This window comes from Phascolarctos cinereus, unplaced genomic scaffold (assembly GCF_003287225.1).
Source record: "Phascolarctos cinereus isolate Bilbo 61053 unplaced genomic scaffold, phaCin_HiC Scaffold_3;HRSCAF=262, whole genome shotgun sequence".
Lineage (NCBI taxonomy): Eukaryota > Metazoa > Chordata > Mammalia > Diprotodontia > Phascolarctidae > Phascolarctos > Phascolarctos cinereus.
The window spans coordinates 136,417,702-136,441,369 of NW_027555736.1; the positions used below are offsets into that span (position 1 = coordinate 136,417,702).

Consider the following 23,668-nt stretch of genomic DNA (forward strand, 5'->3'; position numbering starts at 1 on the left):
CACACAGATGACAAAACCTACTAAACGACATTACCCAGATTTAGTTCAGCCATCTTATGCAGGCACATATTTCATTTAACTGCTCAGTCTGAAAATTAAAGTTTGCCACCTGCCACATGAAATTTTTATATATTAATCAGGCAGAAAATAGCCAGTGGGTTCTCAGGGAGGGCAATAGATATATTTTTCTCTGGCAGAAGCTCCCTTCTTCCTGCTCCACAACCTCACCCTCACCTTCAACTGGAACTCTAAGGACCAAACTGAAACTGTGGATAAAGCTAAGTGGGAGGCCCCCAAAGGCAGCTTCAGAGAGTGCAGGAGGGGTAGAGTCAGGCTCTGAAGTCCTGGACTGCAGCCTTGGGAAGCTGGAGCTGATGGGGTGGTGAGCAAACTTTAGGTTTTCCATAAGGAGATTATAGAAAAATTCGGCTTAATTCAATTCAACAAACACTGCAGGAGTGACTACCATGGGCTGGGTATCGAGGGACATAAGATGAAGATGACATGGTACCTGTCCTCAAACAGTGTCCAGACTAATAGAAAAAACAGACTTCACACCTAGAGGCTCTGCAGATGTGTGCAACGTACTCTAAACACCCTGAAGTAGTATATAAATTCCAATTATTATATTGTTAAGATAGCGTATATGTATATATATATATATATATATAACATATCATATGTCCTATAACATTTTATAATATATATCATTAATAGCAGAAGCAGCACAGTGAACACTTTGCAGTCAAGAAGAACTGGGTTCAAGACTCAAGTCTTGACATGTGATCAAGCCACTTAACTTCTGAATGTTCCAGGCAAAATCGGTTACAGATAAATTGCCAATATGCATCAGCAGAAGGAGTTTCCATACCTTTCCATATGTAAAGTTCCCTACACCAATGAAATCAGAAGTCTATACCCCAGCTCCAACACACACACACACACACACACACACACACACACACACATTATTAATAAAATTACATAAATCCCCTTACTCTCCATGGCAGATTTATATGGAGCTGTAAGACTGCAGTGTAACAGAGATTATGAACTCCCAGTAAATTATTGTGACTAGCACCCACAGAGTGAGGAATAACTTAGATTTAGGACCATAGATTTAGCATTGAAAGGGATCTTAGATGCCAAGGTAGTCCAAACATTCTCAATTTTCATATGAGGAAACTGAAAGATTAAGCTATTCGCAGGGACCTAAAGTCACGCAGGTAAGTGGCAAGAGTTGGCATGCAACTTCAAGCCCTGGAACTCAAGGATCAGGGTTTTTTTTTCTACTGTACTTCAACTTGATATTAGCCCTTCCAGAATCTTAAGATCTCCTTCTTAAGAATACATGCACACATACATACATACACACATGTATATATCAGGCAGAATATAGCCCATAGATTCTCAGAGAGTACAATAGATATATTTTTCTCTGGCAAAAGCTCTCCTTTGACTGTTCATCACCTCATCCTCACCTTCAACTGGAACTCTCAGGATGGAAATGAAATTGTGGATAAAACTAAGTGAGAGGCCCCAAAGACAGCCCTGGAGATTGGGGGAGGGGTGGAGAGAAACTGCAAAGCTAAACTGGGGTTCCTGATTCACCATAGAGAGAAGTTCTAGCCACTCAAGAAAGTTTAAGTAGAAGACTTAGATCAAAGTTTCCAATCTTGATTGATCTCAACAACCAAATACAAAATATCAAGTCATATGGCATACACTAGACCTTGTCAGCAAAAGTAGGAACATGATGAGGGTCTCCTTATCTGAGGAAGAAGCTTCTCCTACAACTGGTGATGGCAGAAACATACTTTTGATCAGGTTGCTTCTTCTGTTTGGAGAATGGAGCCCCACCACCACCACTCCATACCCTTCCCATGTACCCATTATCTCTTTCAAAAGTTTACCCATCTGTCAAGGTCTACATCAAATGTCACTTTCTTCATAAAAGTCTTCCCCAACTCTCCCACTCAACTGCGCCCAAAGACTTACCACCTCTCCCTATGAAGACAGATATTCTTTGTGCTATTATGCTAAGTACATATTTGCTTTTTCTTTCCTGTTAATAAATAGAGGGCTAGGCTTGGGCCCTCTAAAAATAGAGAGGGCAAGTTTTTAATTGGACTAGACCTAAGATTTTAATTTAAATGCAGAACTTCAGATGAGGAAACCATGTTTATCCTTGTAAATCAGGACTTATTCAATCAAGCAATCAACACAGTGCCCTCAGGCACTGTGCTAAGTGCTAAGGATACAAAAAGAGGCAAAAGACAGTTCCTGCCCTTAACATATAGCCTTGAAACTACCTGAGGTACTGAGAAGTTAAGTGACTTGTCCAGGGAAACATAGGATGTGTCAGAGCCAGGATTTGAATTAAGGTCTTACAGATTCCAAGGTTAGGTCTCTATATATCTGATAGACTTTATAAAGTCCTATTCCTTAGCCATCCTGAACTTTCAAAAACTATGCTAGCAAGTCCTAATAAGCTGGAAAGATTTCCTTTATAAACCCAGTGGGGGTGACTGGGCGGTGCAGTAAATAGTGTTGAGCCTGTAGTCAGGAATTCTTATTTCGCTGAATTCAAATCTGGCCTCAGACCCTTACTAGCTGTGTGACCCTGGACAAGTCACTTAACCCTGTTTGCCTCAGTTTCCTCATCTATAAAATGAGCTCAAGAAGGAAATGGCAAACCACTCCAGTATCTTTGCCAAGGAAACTCCAAATAGAGTCGCAAAGAGTTAGATGTGGCTGAAATAACTGAATAACAACAACATGAGACCAGTGATAGATTAGACAGGTGTCTTTCAGAGAGCAATCAAGCTGTGGTTGGGAAGGCACATTGCCAAGTCAGTAACAAGGTAATGGATTTTTTTGATCACGGCAATGCTAAGACCATGTATTAAGCTGCAGAGAGTTAAAATCCTATTTGGTAGACGGAATACCCATATAGATAAAATTACTGTTATTCAATAAGTATTTGTAGCATGAATGAACATAGTGCCCCGCCAAGAAATGACAGCAGAGTTTGTCCTAGAACATGATTTCTTAACATCAAGTACATGAACTTTCATTTCAATATAATTGACTTCCTTTGTAATTCCATGTACTTTATCTTTTTTTCTTTCATTTAAAAACATTACTCTAAGAAGGGCTTTAGAAACTTGACTAGATTGTCAAAGGGTCCACAACACAAAGAATTATTATCTTAGAGGTTTTCTGATTCTGTGCTGTCATCACCTCCTCCCCACACTGGATTCCTCAGTTAAGAAGTCAGTAGCCCTGCCCTGATCACGTTTCCAAGGGCAAGTATCCCTCTATATTTGAGTCTCATGTCAAAAGAGAAAGAAGGGAAGGGAGACACAGAGATGGCCCTGGTGAGCAGTCCAGGGACAGAGTAGTTTCATGGTTACACCCAGAGGCTGGTGGCATGGTACAGCAGAATGTGTACTGACTCCAGAGTCAGAACACCTGGGTTCAAATCCCTCCTGTAATGATTACTACCTGTGTGACCCTGGATAAGTCACAATCTTCCTAAGCCTCAGTTCTGTCATCTGTTAAATGAGGGGATTGTTTCCTTCCAGCTCTGGAGGTATGATCCTATGACCAGAAAAAAAAAATAAGAGGGTAGGGGAGCACGGTTGGTAATAGTGACTTTCCCACCTCCAGGGCGGCCAACTATTAAGTGTCCACAGGTTAGATGTGAGAGTGTCAATGTAATGATAATGTCACAGAGAAAGAGTAGGGAAGACATATGGAAAGGGCTTCTGAGTTCATGTTCTGATGGCAGAAAAGGCACCAGGGAAGGACACTGCACTCTGCCGAGTTGGGTCCCTGCTGATGACAAAGGCACAATTTGGAAAATCAAGTTGACATATTCTGCCTAAAGCAGCTGCTCTTCACTAAAAAAAGGGCTGTTCTGCCATCAAGGCAGTAGCTTAATTTCCATCAGAATTAATAGGATTTATGCACAGCAGTGACAGGCAGGGTGCCTAAAAGACTCTCAAAGCAAATTTAATGAATGTGGTAGGAAATTTGCATTTAAAGGTGCATTACCCCTTAGGCAGTCACAAATGCTTCCAGCTGAAAAAAAGAAACTGCTCATTGCTGCTCGAGACCCCCTCCAGACAGAGATCACATTTTCTGAACCCCAAATCAAGACATGTGATTTATAAAAGGCAGGTCCTTTCTCTAAGCTTGATATTTTCCTGGAAGCAGGATTGTCCCAGAAAAATCAGAATATGTGGTCACTTCATATATCGAGGATAAAGAGTTATGTGAATTGTGCCAAAGGAAAAAAGGCCACAGGTTTTCGCTGAATGACATAGAATCATAAGACTTAGAATCTGAAGGGCTATGCTAGAATTTGAGTCAGGTTGGCTGACTCCTCCAACTGAAGGATTCTCTCCACTATACCATGATGAATATACCCCACATGGAACTGTGGCTAAAAAATCCATTGATGATACTACGACAGGGAATCCAGGTGAGGAAACTACCCAAAAGCATCACCAACCCTGGGCACAGACCTCCCATACCTGGTTCAAGGGCAGCCCTAAAAAAAAGGGGTCCCTTGTCAGGCTCATTATTTATAAGGGTTCCTGATGCTAATCCAGTCTACTACTATAGGACATATATCTATTCTGTTTTAAATGTAAGTATTAACATATTAAAATATTTACTCGTTAAAAAAAAAAAAGACATACATGCAGCCCAGCAACTGACTAGACCCAAGAAGGTGAAAGTGATGTCCTGGTAAGATGACAAAGCTCTCCCTGGTGGAGACAGCCAGCCTATGCCGAGTTTTTTTGTTCAAGGCACACAGAGGTGTTCATATGTGAAGGGGTTAATTCGAGATAACCCTCCTAGGCTACTCCTAGACATGTAGACATGGCCAAAATCTCTTCTCCTCATGTCTCTTTACCCTGAAAGAGATCACTTCATCTTGTCAGATGCAGCCTTTTGTTCTAGGGCAGGAACTGGGAAGTGGCATTGTGAAGACCAGGCCTTTCTGCTCCATTGTCTCCTGGCATCATTTCCTTTCAGTTGGCATCAAGGGTATTGGCAAGATGATTGTACAGTGATGAAGCAGAAATAGTACAACTCCCAGGGGCCAGTAATTGTGACAGGGCATGGTGACTGGGAAGAGGGCAGAAGATAGAAGGAAGTGCTGACAAAGGATGCTAGCTAGCATTACCCAGGGAGCCTCATATCTCAGAAAGCCCAGAGGACACAGAGTTGTCACAAGATCAATGAGGTAAGTGCTAAGTATCTGAACATCTGCAAAGGAGGTTTGGGCACCAAGGGGTGTGTGACACACACACACACACACACACACACACACACACAGGTTGGAGTTGCCTGGCATCACTGCCAAATCAGGCAGGTGAGAAAGAGAAAGGTTAACATCTGTTGCTTGTCTCAGAAGTGGGAATGACTTTTAGCATTTCATTTCCTGTATTTACTATAATACAGCTGCCATAAGTACATGTCAAGGAAGTATGATTGATTTGTGCAACAGCCTACGTCCTATTTTCTGGGTCAGTGGGGAGATGTATCATAACAAGGATAAAATCATGCAGATTTATTTGCTTCATCTGTAAAAACTTTCCTTGCACTCTGGGCCACACCGCAATGTATCACAAGAGAAAGCCCAGGAGTTTAATAAATGTCTTCTTTTATTACAGTCCGCCCACTGAGCATTTATCATACAGCAACCTGGCACGGCTGGTCCCCTGGGATTCACCCTGAATGAAATTTCTCACTCTGTTACTGCTCAGGCACCCAGAGTAACACATCACATGGCAGCAGGGGCCTGTCCTCTGAGAATGGGGGCTGTGTGGCAAGAGCCCTCATGTGTCAGAGAGATGACCCACAGGCTGGGTCTCGGGAGCATTGCTGACGGAGTGTCCAGGAAAGGCAGGTCAGCAGCTGAAATTGCAAAGAAGCAACAAGGACAGGGCCCAGGCTTTGGTGGGGAGTCTAATCTTCCTTAATAACTCATTACAGATCTGTCACCCATGAATTTCTCTAAAGCTTGTTAGAATCTGTTTTCAGGCTGCCTCACCACTTTAGGGTAAGGAGCTGGGTGGTTTTATTGAAACTTCAAATATAAAACCAAGGCATCAAAACAAAGTGATCAGATAACCACCTCAAGCAGGCATGTCATTTTTAAAAGGGTAATCTTCATGTTGGATCAGTCTCTGCTAACCAAAGTCTGTGATTCAAAAAGAGCTTTTTACAGACACTGAAGTTGGCAGCATCCAGTCCTAAGGACTCTAATACATCTACATAATGGATAAAAGAGACAAACTGGGTGAATGCAAATAAATGGGGCACTGGATGAGCTGTGCAAACAATGAGCAGATGCAGTATAATGAGACAGTGGCTGAGAAGGGGAGGAGATGTAATTATACCAATCCTCACGTCCTCCCCCTGCAGTGATTGCCACCCTGGCCGGAAAGGGCTCCAGAAGGCAGTGATTTCCCAAACCTCATTCAATCCAGTCCACTTCAACAAGCATTTATTAAACACCTACTGCATGTCAGGCACTGTGGATTCCCAAGCATTGAGGATACAAAGACAAACATGAAAAGAAGGCTCAGGACCATAAAAAAAAAATCTGCTTCTCCTAATATAATAAGCCTTTAAGACTATATTATTTGATGGTTGTATCTTTACAGTAAATAGTCTCAACAAGCATTTTAGAATGGTTACCATTCTCCTTGTTTTCCTCAAATGCAAAATCCTCCCATCTCTAAATGTCTGAATTTTGTAAAATTCTAGGTTCTACCCTGTGGTGTAGTGGACTCTAAAGCAGCCCAGAGACAATGGGACATTGTCAGAAGGTGGCGCTAAATTCATGTTAACAGCCACTATTTGTCTTATTCAGGTAATTACACAGGCTGGAAGGAGCCAAGCACACTTGTGAGCTGGTAGGATCACGACTAAGTTTTTCTGCTCCTTGTTCTTTACAGATATCTGCCTAAGTCCCTTATGAATCTATGTCATGTCTTTCTGGTGGCAGCATGGTGGGCTCAAAAGACTTGAGTTTTAGCCTAGCTGTGCCCCAATCATTGGTGTGACTACAGGCAGGTCATTCAGTTTTCCTACACTTTTTATCTTATCTGTAAAATGGCAGAATTTAATTATACAAAACTAAGCATTCCTTTAAAATCCTTTGGTGCGGTGCAGTGACAAGCATGCCAGCTTTGGAGGTGGGGGACCTGGGTTCAGAGCCAGGCTCTGTCTGCTACCTACTATCAACGTCACCTTGGGCAAGTCACTTAGCTCTGTATTCCTCAGTTCTCCATCTATAAAGTGAGAGTTGGAATAAATGGGCTACGGTCCCTTCCAGCTCTAAATCCAAGATCTACAATCCTTTCTGCTCTAATCTCCTATGATAATACAGTATGACTTCAGATGTCTCCCAAAGCACAAGAACTGGAGTTATTTCTGAAGTCAAATTTCTGCAAGTCAGGTGAACTTCGGTACATGTAATGAATGAATTGGCAAATGTTACCCTTACAAAATCTATAAGCAATAGCAAACCTCTGAGAACAAACTAGTGCTAAAAATTCCCTGGCCATATGTGGGACAATGATACCAGTATCTCTCCAATTTAACCATCCCACCCACATGTCCTAGTGCAGCTGGTGTCTGGAAGAGTTAGCACATTAACTGCTTCACACATCAGATACTCTAAGAAAAGCACTATTTCTGTGTAACTTGAGCAAACAAACAATAACAACAAACCCAGCAGATTCAAGACTTTGTTGAGGAGAGGATCTTACAATGGGCCCCTGGATAAGTGAAAGCACTTCTCTAGAAAGAAGACTTACTTTATCATTGCTGAACCCTTTTGTGTGGTTGGTGCTTCTCCAGCCACCACACAATTACTTAACTAGCCTGTTTGGAATACTTCCCTTCCTCTAGGACTCAGCTGCAGAGAATGCATTGACCTCATAGAGGTTCCTTATCCAGGAGCCCCCTGTATTCATGAAATCATAGGTCCCTATCCTTGCTATAATCCTAGCTACAGCCATAGCATGGATATAACCTTGGATTCTCAAAGACTATGCCAGCAGATACAAGGTTCCAGTAATGTCCTACAAAGCTTGAAAAGTCCATGGAATAATTGTCATGATAACTAAATGTTTGATAACTGACTACCTGGGTGTGTCTTCTGAGAACCAGCCTATCTAAGATGAGAGAGTCTTATTACCAGATGATAAGTGTATTTTAGCCACAAAAATGGAAGAAATCTCAGTATATGGAGGGGTTGTGATCTGCACTAATGGAGAAAATATTAACACTGACTCTATCATGAGACTTTTTTTTTTGGCTAGGAAATATAGTTAAGTGACTTGCCCAGGGTCACACAGCTAGTAAGTGTTATGTGTCTGAGGCCAGATTTAAACTCAGATCTCCTAATCCAGGGCTGGTGCTCTATCCACTGAGCCACCTAGCTGACCCTATCATGAGACTTTTGAAGAACTGAAGTAGTCTAGTAAAATCCTCAACCACCAAAGATTCTAATGAGTTCAGTGTACTTTTTTTTTACTAAGGAAGGAAAGTAGACTAATACTATTTTTACATAATTTATATAGAGTTTAAACAATATGGATTCAATTTTTTTAAAAATGGATTCAGATTATAACCCTCACTTAACCAGAAAATTCTGTTAACCAGAACCTCCATTACGTTTTCCATTACCCCGAATCTGATTAATGGAAGATTTATTGCAGTAACCTGGTTTGAGCTGTCAGATCCAGGGGTAAGATAACAGGTTCTTTGTTTCATAGCTAATGCTTTCAACCAGTCTTCTGTATTTTCTCTATCCCATCCCTCTTACCCCTGAAATAAAGAAATACAGGAACACCTGACAGATCTGTGATTTTGCTAGTGGGGGAACTCCTGGTGGAAGAAGTCCCACCAACCACCTATGACTCAGTAATTCAATTTCAGGTAGCAGCTTGATGTACTAAGAGTGGTTCAGCAGCTTCCCTGAGCTATCACAGCTAATATCAGAGTGGGAATTTGAACCCATGACAGAGACAGGATTAGAAGGCATATCAGAAGGCAGTCTTTCTAACAACCAAATCTAGAATGCAGAAAAATAATAATAACAATACGTGCCATTTATAATTATATATATCATCTATATACCATTCGCGTAATAATAGTAATGCATACCACGTACCAGGCACTGTGCTAAGTCCTTTACAAATATTATATCATTTGATCTTCACAAACAAGCTGGAAGGTAGATGCTATTTATTATCCATTTTATAGATGAAGAAACTGAGGGAAACAGATTAAGTGACTAGCCCAGTGTTACACAGCTAGTAAACATCTGAGACTGGATTTGAAATCGGGCTTTCCTGACTTCAGACCAAGCACTCTATCCACTGCACCACTGAGCTGCCTCTAAGTTGAAAGAGTATTAGATGGGGAGACAGAGGATCTGGAATCCTCTGTCGGCCACTTGTGTGAATTTGGCAAGCCAATTAGTTTCTTTAGACCTTAGTTTTTTCATTCTAAAGTGAGGGGGTTGATGACCTCTGCTGTTGATATTTTCTACCTTTAAATCTATGGTTGCTCCTCTGTTGCTATTAGGTTCAGCCCAAACCATCAATTAATATTTCTCTTTACAAGCCTAAAGGAAGTGAGACACATTAATCATACCATTCATGGAAAAGAATGTAATTTCTGTTTTTGAACTATACTCCAAGTTCTCTCTCTACAAATATACCCTCACTGTACTCATCATTCCCCCATCTCTCCCTCCTCATATAGGGATGGTCAATTATCCTTTCCTCAAGGTTTGATTCTGAAGTTGGGAATTATCCAGACCCCTTCCTTCCCTTCCTCCTTTATCCTGTGATTTGCCTTTCACATTTTCATTATTCACTGGAAACTCTAACTCAGAGAGCGCTCATGGAGAGGCAGAGAAAGCAAAAATCCAAGCAGTCAAGCTCAGGTCAATGAGCTGACAGGCTGAAATTATTAATGAAAATGGGATTTGGAGATTACTGTGGGTTTTAAGCTGCTATCCCAATTTCCCAGAAACATGAAGAAGCAAAGTTTGAATATAGACCCTTAAGAGTATGGAATTTCCTTGTCTTTTATAGTCATTCCTCTAAATAAATGCTGCTACTCCAGCTAGCCCTGAGAGACCCAAGCAGTAGCAGAAGTCCTGGTGAAAGCCACAGCTCCTGCAGTTACTTCCCCATGGCCAAGTTTCTTGGTGGCACGTGTGGCCCTGACCCTGGCCCCAGAGGACTGGGGTGGGTGACTGGGTGGTTTGTTGTTGCCATGACTAAGATAACTGACCAAAGTTGTCCATGAAGAAGATCCTGTCAGAGGGGAAGAAAATGTTGCTATGATCCCTTTGGCAACCCAGGTACTCACAGACAGGTGCCCTGTTTGCCTGGAAAATAACCTCTGTCGTGAACCAGTCTCACAAAACACTACGGCCCCAGTTGGATCTGCTACAGAGACATTTTGTTCAAGAGCAGAGGGACTACTGCAAGCATCAAATCTGCCAAGTTCTCACCACTAAGTAATTTATAGCATCCATTACATTAAGGTTTTAAATATAGCTTCTCATGAAGACAAGCACATCATAAAGGAGTGCTGACTTACGATCCCATTCTGCACGCTAAAGCCCAGCTGGTATTTCAGGTCAGGTCGTTTGATGAGGACAGTCGTGACAGGTGGACAGCTGACAATGTTGAGTTTCACTTGTGTCTGATTCTTCAAACCCTGTCAAACAGGCAGAGATATGCATGATTATGCTAACTGAAATATCCTGGGCATCTTTAGAATCACAGAAATTTTAGAGATGGAAACTACCTTAGTAATCACGTTGTCTAACTACCTCATGTTGGAATGTAAGATCTTTGAAGGTAAGGATTGTTTCAATCTTTGTATTTGTATCTCCAGGACCTAGCAGTCTCCGGCACACAGTAGGTGCTTAACAAATGCTCTTGTTTGGTTTTACAGATGAGGAAACTGAAGACCAAAGGACACAGGATTCAGATTTGGAAAGACTCTTAAGCATCTTCTAGCTTAACCAATTCTTTACAGATTAAGAAACTGAGTAACTTTCCCCAAGATCACAGAGGTTTTTCCCAGGTCAACTGACTCCAAAGCCAGTGCCTTTGCCACCACTCCACAGAAATTAGTTGATTTGCCCAAAGCCATATAATGAATTAGTGGCAGAGCCTAACAACATAGTGGGGTGAAACCAGTTGGCTTAACCTAGTTCATCTCATTCACATCTTCTTTCCTCTAATTACTGTGAAGCACAAATATTAGCTTCCCTTTGTGACCTATAGCCTCTCAAAAACTGGCACACAAAATTCACAGGTGAGGATGTTACCTTAGCATAATCTCTGTCTAGACAAGCATATTTTTAATGTATCCAGGTTAGAAACTGTGTGGAGGTGTTTGAAGCACTAAGATGCAGGCTTAATACTGGGGTAGCAGAGATTGGAAGAAAGGAGAAAAGAAAAATGGAAGCTACTTCTAGACCATACTAGTTGTCTCTCTTTTAGAATCAGCCCTTGCTGTTCCATATCACCACAGTGGTTCATCTATGACTCCACCAAGGCCTCTTTTATCCTTACCTGAGCTCTCTGGTAGACTTGGCCATAGAAAACTTTCACTCTGGTTCCCAAGACAAGGCAATGGGGATGTCTACTCCACTCTACTGTTCCTATGCTCAAATGTAGCACCTTTAAGATCCTGAGGCTTCAACATTCCCAGGCTGAGAACTGGTTCCCAGACACTAAGTCTTCACATTCATACATTTAACAAGTTTCAAATACCCTTCTTTTCCTACACTCCAGTGCCATGCTGAGAGCCAGCCCAAGGAATGATAAGAAGAAGGAAGTGAACTATCTGAAAAGACTGTAGATATTAATATAATAAACCCATGTATAAGGGAAACTTGTCTATGAGCTCTACCATAGCCTTGGGAAGTGGGTGGTAAGAATACTTATTGTTTGATTTCATTATTTGTTTTTATATTTTGTTTGTCTGATTTTACTTTGCATTCTGTTTTAAGTAAATGTTTTACTTTATCAAGATGCCATGTGTTTTATTCTGGATTGGTAGAGAAGATACAGTGGAAATGAAAACCTGTAAGCTATGGATGACATCTTCAGTATGATGGTCCTGGGAGTAACAATACGACAGAATATTAAGGTTGCCCTGGATTTTACAATGATTAAAGTAAATATGTGAGATATTTTTAGAGAATTTGTGCATCAAAATACTTGAGGAAGTTTTGAGATGTGGGAGATGAAACAAACTCAGAGAGGTTAGGCCAGGTGTTTGGGGAACAGAGAACCTAATTCAGAAGCTAAATCCAAGGAAAGTGCTGAGCTGAGATTCAAGCTGGGTTATAAGTAGGTCATTTTAAACCTGGAAACAAGAAATGTGTTTATGGCCTAGAAAGAAAGCACCTTGATTTCTCCATGACCAAAACAAAAAATACTCAGAAAAATATCTCTGGTATGGAAATGGGTATGACAATATGAGCGAGCTAGGAAGTAAAACTGGAAATGGTGACAAAAGCCTCATATAAATTAGTTATGCCAAGCTACGGTAAGCAAAAAACAGTCACACTTTCGATGAAGCAACTGTATTTAGGGGTATCCCCAAAGATCTTCCCTTTTACTTTTATACTTGATCAGTCTCAATATCAACACATTTTGGGAAAGTAATTTTACATTATCAAAAATAATTGCATGACGTGGTATTGTAGAGAATGTTGTTTGAGGAGAGGTTCTGTAAGATAAGAGAACCGAAAGTGCCTTTGGCACAAAGACAAAGGGGATGGCTAATAAAATAAATAAATAATTCCGTATCTAAAAAATCTAGATATACAGGAATAATATGTCAAATTTAATAAGATGAAATGTAAAGTTTGACATTTGAATTTAAAAAATTGACCATTCAGGTTTAGCATGGTGGAGACATGGCTAGACAATGTGAAAAAGACCTATGTCTTTTAATGAGCTGGAAGTTGAGCATGAGGCAACAGTGGGCCAGGCACCCTAAAAGGATAATTTTATCTTCAATTTAGTAGACTGTGGTGTCCAAAACAAGGCAAGTAATGGTCCTCCTAGAATCTGGAGTTCAGATCTAGGTACCACATTTTACCACAATCTAGAACTCATCAGAAGAGAATGACCAGGCTATAAGTGGAACTGAGAAGCATGCCATTTGAAGACTGGCTGAAAAAACAATTAGTGTTTAACCAGAAGAAAAGAAGATTTGGGGAAAGTGAATGATGAATGAAATGAAAAGTGAATGATAGAAAAGCTGTCTTCAAATGTATTAAAAAGTAGCAGATCTATTTTGCTTGTCTGCAGAAGGAAGAACTGGAACTGAAAGTTAACAGAGATGCTAGTTTTGGCTTGTTATTAGGAAAAATGTCCTAGAATGTCAGACTGTAATCTCTTCTATTAGAATGTAATATCCTTGAGAGCAGAGAGTTTGCTTTTTTCTTTGTGTTCTTGGGGCCTGGCACATAGTAGGTCCCTAATAAATGTTTGTTGATTGTCTGATTAATAATTAGTTATCCAAGACTGGAATCAGATGCCTCAGAAGAAGAATGGACCCCTGTTTCTTCAATGTCTGGCAGTGGCTTGATTATGCATGTTGAAGTATTGTGCGGACAGCATACTTATTTTAGGTAACAGAGCAGCTGACCTTTGTATTGTTGTTGTTCAGGTCATTTTTTTGGTCACGTCACACTTTTCATGAACCCATTCTAGGTTTTCTTGGCAAAGATACTGGAGTAGTTTGCCACTTTCTTCTCCAGTTCATTTTATAGATGAAGAAACTGAGGCAAACAGGGTTAAATGATTTGCCCAGGGTCACACAGCTGAGGCCAGACTTCATCAGCGATATGAATCTTTCTGACTCCAGACCAAGTACTCTATCCACTGTGACATATAGCTGCCCCTTAGATGACCCTTTGGGGCCTTGACAATTCTAAGATGCTATGATTTTTAAAATTCCATGGTAAGATGATGTCCAAGGGCTTTTCTAGCTTAAAGGTTCTGATTCTAAACTGTAATAAGTTTTCCATTTTCTGGCTGCCTGGGGCTGAATTTGGTGATAAAAAGTAAGCATGAAGGCATAGACTAAATTCCTGAGACAATAGGGCCCTCTCTGCCTCTTGTTTTCTTTAGCTGTATATGAAAAGAGCATTTCCTGTGACTGAGAACTGCTCCAATAGCACTAAATCAAATTTGCTCCCTCTAGCCTAGGGGAACTGTCCTTCTACCCAGCCCAGACAAGTCTGTTCCCTTTCCTCGCTGGCTTTTCCAATAAGATGACATTTTATCAACACTCAGAACAGCCTGGAGACAATGGGAGCCTTTTGTGTCATTAAAAATGCCTAACCTAAGAACAGTCTCACCCCTACTATCTTATGGGCAGACGTTCATGGAAACGGTGCTTTACAAGGCACCACAGACAACCATTATGTGGAGCTCTTGCCCAGAAAGAGAGGCATCGGGGTAGTACACCATCCTCCGGCTGACTGGCAGGAGCCCAGAACTTGGCTTTCAGCTCTGTGGGGAACCTGGCTGGAAAGCAAAGAATTGAGTCAGCTACATGCCCATATGAAAATCTATCCTCTGGTTTATCTGTGTGATTTGCCCATTAGGCAGATGCTATCTGCTTAGTCCAGTGCCGAGACACTGTGTGTTTGATTTCCTGGACCAAACAAAGGCCTTTATTTCACCAGATAAAACGGAGGAATGAAACCTCTTTCTCTGGCCCCGAAGAACACAGAGGGAGGGAGTGTGGGAGGAGGACAAGGGAACTAGGCCCTCATCCTCTTCTGTAATACTGTGGCCTTGATTAGCTGGTGAATAAATTATAAACTGACAAGATGGTTCTGTATGTGTACAAAGCATTGGCTAAATCAGCACTGTGCTCAATAGCTCAGCAGGGGTCCCTGACATCCTTAAACTTGCTACTTTCTAGAGACACTAAAACACCAGGAAAAAGGAACCTGGACCTATGGGTTCCTAAAAAACCTGCCTTCTACCCCTTTCCCCTGCATAAATGCACATGTGCCCCTCTTGGAGGTGACCCCTTACATTGAATATTCACATTTACAAACAAATTAAGCAATGACCAGCTATAATACAATAAGCTTTTTTAAACATTTAAATAGAAAGATTTTCACACTTTTCTCTAAATAGTAAACTCCCTTAAGAAATCACTCAAAAAACAATTCATAAACTGGGCCCTAATCCTGGTTCTGCTACTGATTCGCTTGGGCAAATGTCTTCTCTTAGGGGCCCAGTTTTCTGGACCTAGAAAATGAAGGTCCCTTTTAGAACTGACACTAGGCAGTATGGCATAGTGGGAGGCGTCCTCCCCTGGAATTCAGAAGACATGGGTTCAATTCCTGGCACATGTGACCATCAAGTAAACCAAATGTCATCTCTATTGATCTTTCTAGCTTTGACTTTCAATGACCTTATCATAACTCTTCAGAAACACATCTATCATTTAAAATGTGGCACACTGGCAGTCATCTTCCTATTTGTAGCGATACTCTTTATTTTTCTAATAGTAATCAGTAAAAGTTTCAAAGAGTCCAATGTAGGCTTGTTATGGAAAAAAAAAAACCCAAACAACTTCTTAACAACACTCAGAGCAGCCTTAGGATGCCTTGGAAAAAGTGGGATCCTTTTGTTTCATCAAAAGCCTAACTTAACACCAGCATCCCACCCCTACTATCTTACGGGTAAACATTCATGCCTCGCAGACAACTGTCACATGGAGTTCTTGCCTGGAAAGAGAGACACTGGGGTATTACACTGTCCTCAGCTGACTAGCCAAACCGGCCTGCCTCTCCCTGGAGGTCTTCAAGCAATAGCTGGATGCCACTTGTTAGGTATGTTTTAGAGGGTATTACCCAAACTCTGAGGCCTCTTACAACTCTAAGCTTCTATGAAATCTTCCTGTCCACACTATAAACACTGAATATTCTGTGAGCCCCACTGTGAGGGGTCACTAGGAATAGCAGAGGCCTGGGACTTCAGAAAGCCAATGTTATACATGGATAAATGGAGAGTATCTCTTCTTCCCGAGCCATGCACTGCATTGGAGGGATGCTGACCTGGCTCTCAGTGAAGCAAAACCAGACTTTTACTTCTCCCCACTCCCAAAACCCTCACAGAAAGAGTAAGGATCAATGTTAAGTCCCCAAAAGTTGATGGGAATGGAGAGAGAGAGAGAGAGAGAGAGAGAGAGAGAGAGAGAGAGAGAGAGAGAGAGAGAGAGAGAGAGAGAGAGAGAGAGAGAGAGAGAAGAAAGAGAGAGAAGAAAGAGGAGATTAGAAGTACCTTGATGATTCCCTGGCATGTTGCAAGAGGAAGACCCACTAGGCTGGTGCCATTGATTGACATTATCTGGTCTCCAATGCTCAGCTTCCCAGATCGAGCTGCTGGACCTCCATTCATCATGTTAGCCAGAATCACTGTGGGGAGGATGGAACCCCAGCCTGATTCCACAATCACCACACCAAGGATTTCTCCCTTTTGTTTTTCTATATGGAGCTGCAACAAAATAAAATAGACATTAATGTAACTGGCTGTAATCCTGCAACCACTTGGCACATCAGTAAACAAGCCCTAAACATGACCCCCAGTTTTGAGAACTGGATAAATGCCCACTCTCTCCACTTGAATCCCAAGGGACTTGGCTGGCTTAATGCCATAATGTGAAGCCATATTAACCTTAGTTAGAGCTCTGCCCTTGAGTTCCAGATTTGGCCACAAGAGGATTTCTTATTATAATATCTAGCAATCATCTTTCTCCCTCTGTAATAAAACTCGATCCCTATCACATATATAGTTCCATATGCTAGATAATACCAAGAATTTGGGAATATGCAACTAGTGCCTTTGGAATTAGTTACACTGCAGCACTTCCAATGCTTATTATGATGATAATAACAATAATAATAACACACTTACATAACACTTGAAGGTTAACAAAGCATTTTCCTCACAGCTCTGCTCAATGGATATTATCCTTGTTTTACATGTGATGGTCTGATTTGAATTATCAGTTAAGGCTACAGAAGTTCCAACTCTAGGGGGGATTATAAATGACCAGTTTTCATTAAGTGTTCCTTTTCATTCAATTCCTGGGCCTTTCCGCTAAGAAACCGATAAGCAGGTACATACAACACAGACTATGAGTGACAAAGTGACCTCCCTGATGCTGTCCGTGTCAGCGCAGGAAGGAAGGGGAAATGGAAAGCTCCGTTCCTTTTTGTCTTCTTCATATTTAGTTAGGAACAAAGTCCTATCAATTTTTCCTTTCAAATACTGCTCATACCCACTCCTTCCTTCCTACTTTTACTACAACCACCTCATCACCTCTCACCTAAACTATTGTGGTATTTTCGTGCATGGTCTCCCTACCTCCAGGCTCTCCTTTTCAATCCAGCCTATATACCTCCATTGGACCAAATGTCTTTAGACATAGCCTTTATCCTGTTTGTCCTCTACTCAGAGATATTCAGTAATTCTACAGCTCCTACGACATCAAAGCTAAATTCTTTTGCCCTGGCATTCAAGGTCCTACTCTAACTTTAGCTTCCACTGAATCTCAAAACACATCTTCGATACTGCCCCTGCTCCATGACATGTCATGCTCACCTGACCGCTACGTCTCTGTTCATCCTGCATCCCTCAGTTAGCATACACTCCCATTTTCCCCTCTGTGTATAAAGATTTTATCCACCCCGCAGGTGTTTTTCAAATGTGTTCTCCTACAGTGAGTCTTCTCAGCTTGAGCCTACTCTTCATTCATTCAATCAATCAATAAGTAAGTGTTTATTGAGTGGAAATCATGCTCTTGTAAAAGGTAAGTGCTAGGAGGGAAAAAATGCATAGGACACAGTCCCTACCTTGAAACCAGATTATAGTCTACTTAGGGATATGAGACCACAAATTTAAAAAATAATAATAACTAGCATGGCCAGATAGTATATGAGTAATACAGACATTAAGAGCTAATGGAGATCGGAGACGAAGGAGATCTTTGTGGTCTATAGAGTATAGTGAAGGCTTCACGGAGGAAGTGGCACTCAAATTTGACTGCCAAATAGTAGGGACGTTATTAATGTTTGCTGATTAATTAACAGAAGGAAGGAGGATGGGAAAAGGTATGATTTATGGGCAGAGGAAACAATGGGAACAAAAGTGTGTTTAAGAGATGATGAATAAATGAGTGACGTATGGTGATACATAGAGAAATAGTACAAAATAATTATAGAGAGGTGAGCTGTAGTTAGACTGTTTGGAAATAGAAGTAGAAGTTTAGAAGTTAGAAGTAATAAGTTAGACTTACTACTTCAAGCCTAATCTTTACTACCCAGCATTCAAAGTAATGCTGGGTAGTAAAGATTAGGCTTGAATAAGATACTGTTTTCATTTTTGTTTTTGTTTTTTGTCCTTACCAGAAAAAGGATATATACAATATGGTGTTTTAGGAAGATTAATCTGACTTGGATGTATAGAACAGATTGGAGGAAAGACTGTAGTTAAGAACCAGTTAGATCTCTGATCTCCCTCTTCTTTTCACTCTTACAGGAATTAATATCTGTATCACACAATTTAGCACCCATAGTAATTATAATCTCCTTTACAAGCAATGCATAGCCTAGCATTCCAAGGTGTGGACTTACACTGATGGGGTTCAGTGTTAGGGTGCTCCCCAATTGTTCCCTGACTCATACTTTCCCTACTCAGAGTTGTGTATGGAAAAACTCAGACTATAATTCATGTCTACATCCATACCAATGGAGGTAAAAGGATCCCTAGATCCCACATAAGCACTCAGGGTAATAAACACATACATTAGGTATAGGATAGCCTTTAGTCTTCTGCATAGGAAATACAAAAGACACATACAGGATTCAGAGTAACTAAGTGAATCAATACCATTCTCTTTACAATGAGTCTCTCAATCTTCTCCAAAGGTTTTAAAGTCCTCCAGACTCATAGCACCACCCTGTGGTTTGGAGACATCCTACACAAATAATTAAATGTCATTTCATGTGTATGTATCTGAAATCTCCAGTTAGACTGAAAGCTCCTAAAAGGTAAGAATATTTTATATTATTTCTATATTCCACATATGGTAATAAATTCTTGTTGATTAGTTGTTAGCCCAGGTCAATTCTGAAGCTAAATGGGACTTGAAGTCACTATAAGCCCAACCTCTTTTCCTCCTCCGTCCTACATACACATCATATTTTGAGAGTGAATCTTGAAAGCTCAGAAGACATCATCAGAATACTATTTTGAACCTTCCACATTTTCCAAGAAAAGGGTTAGCTCTACTCCCATTCAATGTACACTCACTGGAGTAAGCAAGTCTTCTCTGAATTAATGTCCCAGAAGACCTCAACCAGAAAGAATAGAAAGGATCTAGTAAGCTGTAAAGGACAGCAGGGTGATACAGTGGATAGGGGGCCAGGTCTGCAGTCAGGGAGCCTTATCTTCCTGAGTTCAAAGCTGGCCTCAGCCACTTACTAGCTGTCTGACCCTCGGGAAGTCACTTAACCTGTTTGCCTCATCTGTAAAACAAGCTGGAGAAGAAAATGGCAAACTACTACAGTATCCTTGACAAGAAAACCCCAAATGGGGTCATGAAGAGTCAAACATGACTGACTGACTGAACAAGTAGGCTGGAAACTTCTTGTGGGAAAGGATCGCATCTTTTTCTTTTTTTTTTCATCTCTCCATCACTGGCCACTAGCTTAATAAACATTGGCTGAGTTAAATTATCAAATGGAGGTTCTTGCCATGGGCAACATTGTACCCACTCTCCCTTAAGTACAGACAAGACTGCCTTACTCCTAAATGCAGACTTTTACCACAGATCTGGATAAAGAGAATACTTACCACAATGTTAAATCTCCCTCCCTAGCAACCAATACAAGCTCTGCCTGAAGTAAGAAAACCAATCACATCCCTTTTACTTACCTTAAACAATAGCATGAGTAGCCAGCTGGGGCTGAAGTTTCACCTCTGACAGTGAAGAAGGTACAGCACGGTGCTGCCTTACCATCTGGGACGGGCAGACCCTGCTGATCACTGAGCCTCAATGGACTCAACAACTATGAGTAGTATGGCCCACATTTTGTGATACACGGACACTTCTTTTCACAGCCAAACTACAGACTCCAGTTCCAGAAAGGTCATGAGCTTATCAAAGAAATCGATTGGGGAGTGTAAAGGTTAATTGGTTCTACAGTGGCAACAATATGTACCAGGCACTCAGTGCCCTGGATATCCATTGCTGCTGGCCCCTCAGACCCACAGGGGAGCTAGTGCCCACGCATATCTAGCGTCTACAGAAGAGTTCCTTGTCATAGCCTGAGCAAGCTGGCTTCCAAAGGAGGCTGGCACAAGGGTAGCTTCCTCCTCCTCTTCCTCTTCTTCTCTCATTCTGCTAATGGACCAGGTCCACTGAATGCCTCCATCCTCAGAGTTTTGCAAAAAGCCTCCTATGGACATCTCCTCACACTTGACCAAAATCAGTTCATAGCTTTGGAATGAAAAAGCATCTGAGCGTTCCAAAAACACTCTGTAAACATTTCATTTCAAAAGATGGAAGGAAGCTTTTCTGAAATGTCAGCTCTGTTTTTCCAAACTGCTGAGTACCAATCAGTGACAATAAAAAACATTAAAATGTAAATTTTCAAGGTCATTAAAACTGATTACAATCTCCTTTGTTATATCAACACCTCATTACAACATACAAGTAGGCAACACTACAAGGACGTGTAAGATGCAGGCTTTGTTCCCCACTTCAATCAAATGTAAAAGCCATTATTTTTATGACGGATGTACAAAGGCTTTAACCAACAACTTCAGGAATCCCTGATAAGCCTAGATATAAGGGAAGCATTTTCCCATAAAAATGCCTTCATTCTGTCTCCACCGTTGTTCAATTATGATAAGCAGCTGAGCAGGAATGCATAAGTTAGTAGACAAATATACTTTAAGAATTCTTTTCTGGAAAATTGAAGCAATAAGCTTACCTCTTTGCAATTTTCTGAATTAGAGAAATGTATAAGGTCGTCATTATACATTTCTTGAGTATTGATAATGTCACTATATTCTTTCTGACTTAGGTCTTCGGGGTTAATGCCATTGGCCCGTAGAAATTCTTGGTAGGCCACACTGAATGCCTGGCCAATGGACTGAGCAATCAGCTGTGCCTGTCAAAAAAGAAAAATACATAACTGAGAGCTCTGTTCTGCACATAGCCCCTCTGGCTCCAACCACCAGGAAAGGCAGCAAGCAGCACAGCCACAGGCTCCTGAGAATTATTCCCAATAGCAGAGCTTGCAAAGTGAATACACAGGGTTTCAAGGGGTCAATTGCTTGGAAACCTGCCCTTTAGAGCCAAAAATAAGAAAGGAACTCCATCCTCCATCTGGCAATGATTGAATTTCAATCAATACTCATAGCCAGGAAAAGCTTCAGGCCATATTGTGAGGTTGGTTGGATGTCTTTCGTGGGCCTCTTCTCCCTCCTTCCCATACCCACTTGCAACACACACATCTTTCTGCCTCCTTTACCTCTTACCCCAGCACTTGGGGCTTTATGCTTCAACCAGAACCTTACTGTTAAGTAGAGGAAGGTAATACAACAGATGAATTCTCATTCCAGTATGATGGATTTAATTTCTTGCCAAGTAAATATCTACAGTTTTAAAAGTAGATTCATTAAGTAAAACTTAACCCAAAGTGCGGGAGGGGTGGCGGGGAATCTAATGATGGAATTGCAGAATTGTGGCAGCTGGATAGGGGAGACGATTGTGGGTAGAGGTGCCTTCTGGCCTCCCTAAGTCATATTGCCTAGCTGTTTATGTCCATGGCCAGCCCAGCCAATAGTCTCCAAAGGTACCTCCAGATGACAGGTACACTGGCCATTCCTCTCAGGTTAGATTTCCTTTCTAAGTATCCAGGAAGAACTGGGGATTGTTTAGAGATAAGAAGACACTCATACCCTACAAGCTTCAAGTGCTGAGGTGCAAGAGTGTTATAGAGAAGAGGACAACCCCACCAGGTTTACAAGGACCTTTAAGGGAAGAGTTCAATAGTAATTCAAAAGCCCTTTCATTCAAATTGCTGGTTCTAGAGTCAGAAAACATGGGATCAAACCCTGCCTCTGATGTTTACTCCCTGGGTGACTTATCCAGAAAGGCATTTTCTAAAAGCTATATTGTTCTCAGCACTGACAGAAATGATAAAGAGAAGAAACGGATAAAACAGATCACCTAAATCTTTTTAATGCATCATGGAATTGACCTTAATGATCTCTACAGATCCCTACTTGCAACTCCTAAATTCAGATAACCACATAAGGATGTGTCAGCAACATCACCAGATGGGGCCTCAAAGGTCAGTTAGTCCAACCAGTACCTAAACTGATATATACCGTTTATAACAGAGGTGTCTAACTAAGGGCCCTCTGGCTACATTCTGCCTCCTAAATGTGGCCCCAACCAGATTAAAATGTAATTGGGAAATGTTTTTAAAAATACTATTGTTATTGTTGTCGTTCAATTGCGACCGACTCTTCATGACCCCGTTAGGGGTTTTCTTGGCAAAGAGACTGGAGTGGTTTGCTATTTCCTTCTCCAGCTCATTTTACAGATGGTGAAACTGAGGCAAACAGAGTTGATGTCATCAGACTCCTACCTCCCTCATTACAGATACTGTGCCTTTTTAAATAGAGCCTAATATCATTTGTCTTTAATGATGGCAATACATTCTGAATTTGCAACCCATGAAAACCCTCAGATCTTTTTTCGCCCAAACTTGTCTACTAACATTCCACCATCTTTGTGACCATTAGAACCAACTTAAGTTCCTTGAGGGCAGGTACTGTTTCATTTCTGCCTTTGTCACCCCATTACCTAGCACAGTGCTTGGCACATAGTAAATGCTTAATAAATATTTATGTAATTGCATTGACTTGTGCAGTTGATTCCTGGAACCTTTAAATGGTCTCTAGTCTATGTGCCAGGAAAGCCTTCAGCATCTTTGAAGTGTAGAAGCCTAAAAGTCAGAAAACCACTTAGGAGAACAAGTCTAGCATTCCACCTAGAGATCTGCATGAGACTTACCAGCTATGTGAGTAAGGTAATGGTTTTCTAACACCCGGACCTTGGACAGCAATGCAGTACAGTACAAGGACACTGGCCTTAGAGTCCAAAGCCCTGAGTTTGAATCCCAGTTCTGACATTTGCAAGCCATGAATTTTCTCCATGCCCTCAATAAAAACGAGGATAACATTATTTGCATTACCTGCCTCCCAAGGTTCGGAGGAAAGCACTTCATAAATGCGAACTGGCATTGTTATCCTTTTCCTTCCAGCCACTTAAGAAATGAAACATCCAGGGTAATAAGATTCCAGTACGGATGCACTTGCCAAATGAAAACAACCTTTGGCTTTCCAGCATTAAATCACTATCCTGAACCCTCAAGGTGCTGCCTCCTAAGAAACATAGCTCCCTCCTCACTAAGGGAGTCCCAAGTCTCCCAACCCTCAGCTGAGGCAGCAGGTCTTTATCTATGATCACAAAGCAGAAT

General features: G+C 41.2%; 1 protein-coding gene across 5 annotated transcripts in view; it reads right to left on the reverse strand.

Annotated features, from left to right (window-relative positions):
• APBA2 (amyloid beta precursor protein binding family A member 2) overlaps positions 1-23,668 on the reverse strand; it is a 368,344-nt gene that overhangs the window by 26,950 nt on the left and 317,726 nt on the right. For all 5 annotated transcript variants that reach the window (XM_078151178.1, XM_078151177.1, XM_020968667.2 and 2 more), the window contains 3 exons: positions 21,107-21,286; positions 16,389-16,601; positions 10,651-10,770 (listed from right to left, as the gene is read on the reverse strand). In XM_078151178.1, the coding sequence (XP_078007304.1) occupies positions 10,651-10,770; positions 16,389-16,601; positions 21,107-21,286 (513 nt within the window). The remainder of the gene's footprint in view (positions 1-10,650; positions 10,771-16,388; positions 16,602-21,106; positions 21,287-23,668) is intronic.